Source organism: Etheostoma cragini, chromosome 3, assembly GCF_013103735.1.
Source record: "Etheostoma cragini isolate CJK2018 chromosome 3, CSU_Ecrag_1.0, whole genome shotgun sequence".
NCBI lineage: Eukaryota > Metazoa > Chordata > Actinopteri > Perciformes > Percidae > Etheostoma > Etheostoma cragini.
In genome coordinates, this window is record NC_048409.1 from 29,978,031 (window position 1) to 29,980,462 (window position 2,432).

Below are 2,432 nucleotides of genomic sequence, written 5' to 3' on the forward strand. Positions count from 1 at the left end.
GTGTGTGTGTGTGTGTGTGTGTGTGTGTGAGTATGTGTGTGTGTGTGTGTGTATGTTTTGTGTGTTGGGGTTGAAACTCCTCCATGTTCCTATTTATCTGTTTACTACATCGTCTCTTTGCCTCCTCTGTTATTTTATTGAATATTTCTTTCTCTATGATAACTTCCTGTGTGTTCCTCCATCCACCTGCCCGGGGACGACAGGTGGACGACAGGTGGACAACAGGTGGACGACAGGTGGACAACAGGTGGACAACAGGTGGACGACAGGTGGACGACAGGTGGACAACAGAGACCTGCTGCAACCACCAACACATGTTCTCTGGTTGTATGAGACCAATGTGTCTTTAGATAGACAGGTGAGAGAGAGAGGATCGGTACCTGGGACGCCCATGAGACCAGGGAACCCGATGAGTCCTGAGAGAGAGGAGAACAACAACAGGTAATAATATATTAATTACATATTTAGTGTTTTCTTTAATTTCACCTCAATTACAGACAGAATAACACTAATTACAACATAAATCACCATAAATATTATCAAAAACAGGGTTTAAAATGACAGAATCTGATCAAGTGGGAGTGTATTGTGTGTGTGTGTGTGTGTGTGTGTGTGTGTGTGTGTGTGTGTGTCTGAGCCAGATGTTGACCCCTAGCATCTCCATAGCAACACTAACTCTCTTCGGACGAAAGCGTCCCCTAACGACGGGTAACGTAAGGTAATAGAACGTACCCTGTTCTCCTGGGACTCCTGGGGGTCCTCGGGGTCCGGGGACCCCACGCTGGCCCTGCAGAAACCTCGGGATCCAGACCGTCTGAGAAAAGACACAAACACGGATCCAGGTTTCAGTTGTAGGAAACCAACTGTTTGACCTCTGTGGGGTCGTTGTCGAGGTGATAAACAACAATAAATAAAGTTGTGACGAAAGGGTCAAGAACCTTTAACAGAAAACGTTGGACCCACCTCTCCCGGAAGACCTGGACCCCCCCGGTCTCCTTTCTCTCCCTGTAAACAGACACACTCTGTGACCCAGTACTGAGCGTATTTACTGCAGTAGTACTTCCTGTACTTCACAGAGTATACTCACCCTGGCTCCTTCGATGCCTGGAGGACCGAGGTACCCAGAATCCCCGGCGTCTCCCTGCAGACACACAGCTCAGGTTACTTTCATGTCTACAGCCCAGAACCACAAGCTAAGTTAGCGTAGCATGTTACCTGTTCCCCAATATGGTTGTTAGCATTCTTGTTAGCTTGGCATGTTACCTGTTCTCCAATATGGTTGTTAGCATTCCTGTTAGCTTAGCATGTTACCTGTTTTCCAATATATTTTTTAGCATTCCTGTTAGCTTAGCATGTTACCTGTTCCCCGATGTGGTTGGTTAGTATTCCTGTTGGCTTAGCATGTTACCTGTTTCCCGATATAGTTGTTTAGCATTCCTGTTAGCTTAGCATGTTACCTGTTCCCCAATATGGTTGTTAGCATTCTTGTTAGCTTGGCATGTTACCTGTTCTCCAATATGGTTGTTAGGATTCCTGTTAGCTTAGCATGTTACCTGTTTTCCAATATATTTTTTAGCATTCCTGTTAGCTTAGCATGTTACCTGCTCCCCGATGTGGTTGGTTAGTATTCCGATTGGCTTAGCATGTTACCTGTTTCCCGATATATTTGTTTAGCATTCCTGTTAGCTTAGCATGTTACCTGTTCCCCGATGTGGTTGGTTAGTATTCCTGTTGGCTTAGCATGTTACCTGTTCCCTGATGTGGTTGGTTAGCATTCCTGTTAGCTTAGCATGTTACCTGTTCCCCGATGTGGTTGGTTAGCATTCCTGTTAGCTTAGCATGTTACCTGTTCTCCTAGATCTCCTGGGAGTCCGTCCTTCCCCGGTTTCCCCTGCACCACACCAGACCAGGGTTAGGGTCGTCAGCACAAAGTCAAATAAATAACCAATTTTTATTATAGATCCATGTTATTGTGATAATAATAATATTGTGTGTGTGTGTGTGTGGGGGGGGGGTCTCTCTCACTTACCAGTGAGCCAGGATCACCTGGGCCCCCCTTGGCGCCTTTATCCCCCCGTTTCCCCGGCAACCCCTGGAACAGAAAATAGACGCACACATCAGTCAACAATACACAACAATACACAAACGAGACACAATAATACATTGGTTTTCAATATATGTGTAGATTCTATCAGACAGACTGAGAGACAGACTGACAGACTGTGAGACAGAGAGACAGATTGACTGTGAGACAGACAGACAGATAAGGAGACAGACAGGCTGTGAGAAAACTTTAACTTACAAGAAGTCCATGACAACCTTTAATTCCAACTTCACCTGGTTCTCCCTGAAATAGAACCAGAAACATCAGTAGAGACAGACAGACAGACAGAGAGACAGACAGACAGAGAGACAGACAGACAGACAGACAG

The 2,432-nt window shown here is 45.6% G+C and overlaps 1 protein-coding gene across 1 annotated transcript in view; it reads right to left on the reverse strand.

Annotated features, from left to right (window-relative positions):
* Positions 1–2,432, reverse strand: part of LOC117938780 (collagen alpha-2(IV) chain-like) — a 31,202-nt gene that overhangs the window by 6,957 nt on the left and 21,813 nt on the right. Inside the window, exons 24-30 of the mRNA XM_034863647.1 lie at positions 2,303–2,347; positions 2,030–2,092; positions 1,847–1,891; positions 1,088–1,141; positions 964–1,005; positions 733–814; positions 381–416 (exon numbers count right to left, since the gene is read on the reverse strand). Of these exons, the coding sequence (XP_034719538.1) occupies positions 381–416; positions 733–814; positions 964–1,005; positions 1,088–1,141; positions 1,847–1,891; positions 2,030–2,092; positions 2,303–2,347 (367 nt within the window). The remainder of the gene's footprint in view (positions 1–380; positions 417–732; positions 815–963; positions 1,006–1,087; positions 1,142–1,846; positions 1,892–2,029; positions 2,093–2,302; positions 2,348–2,432) is intronic.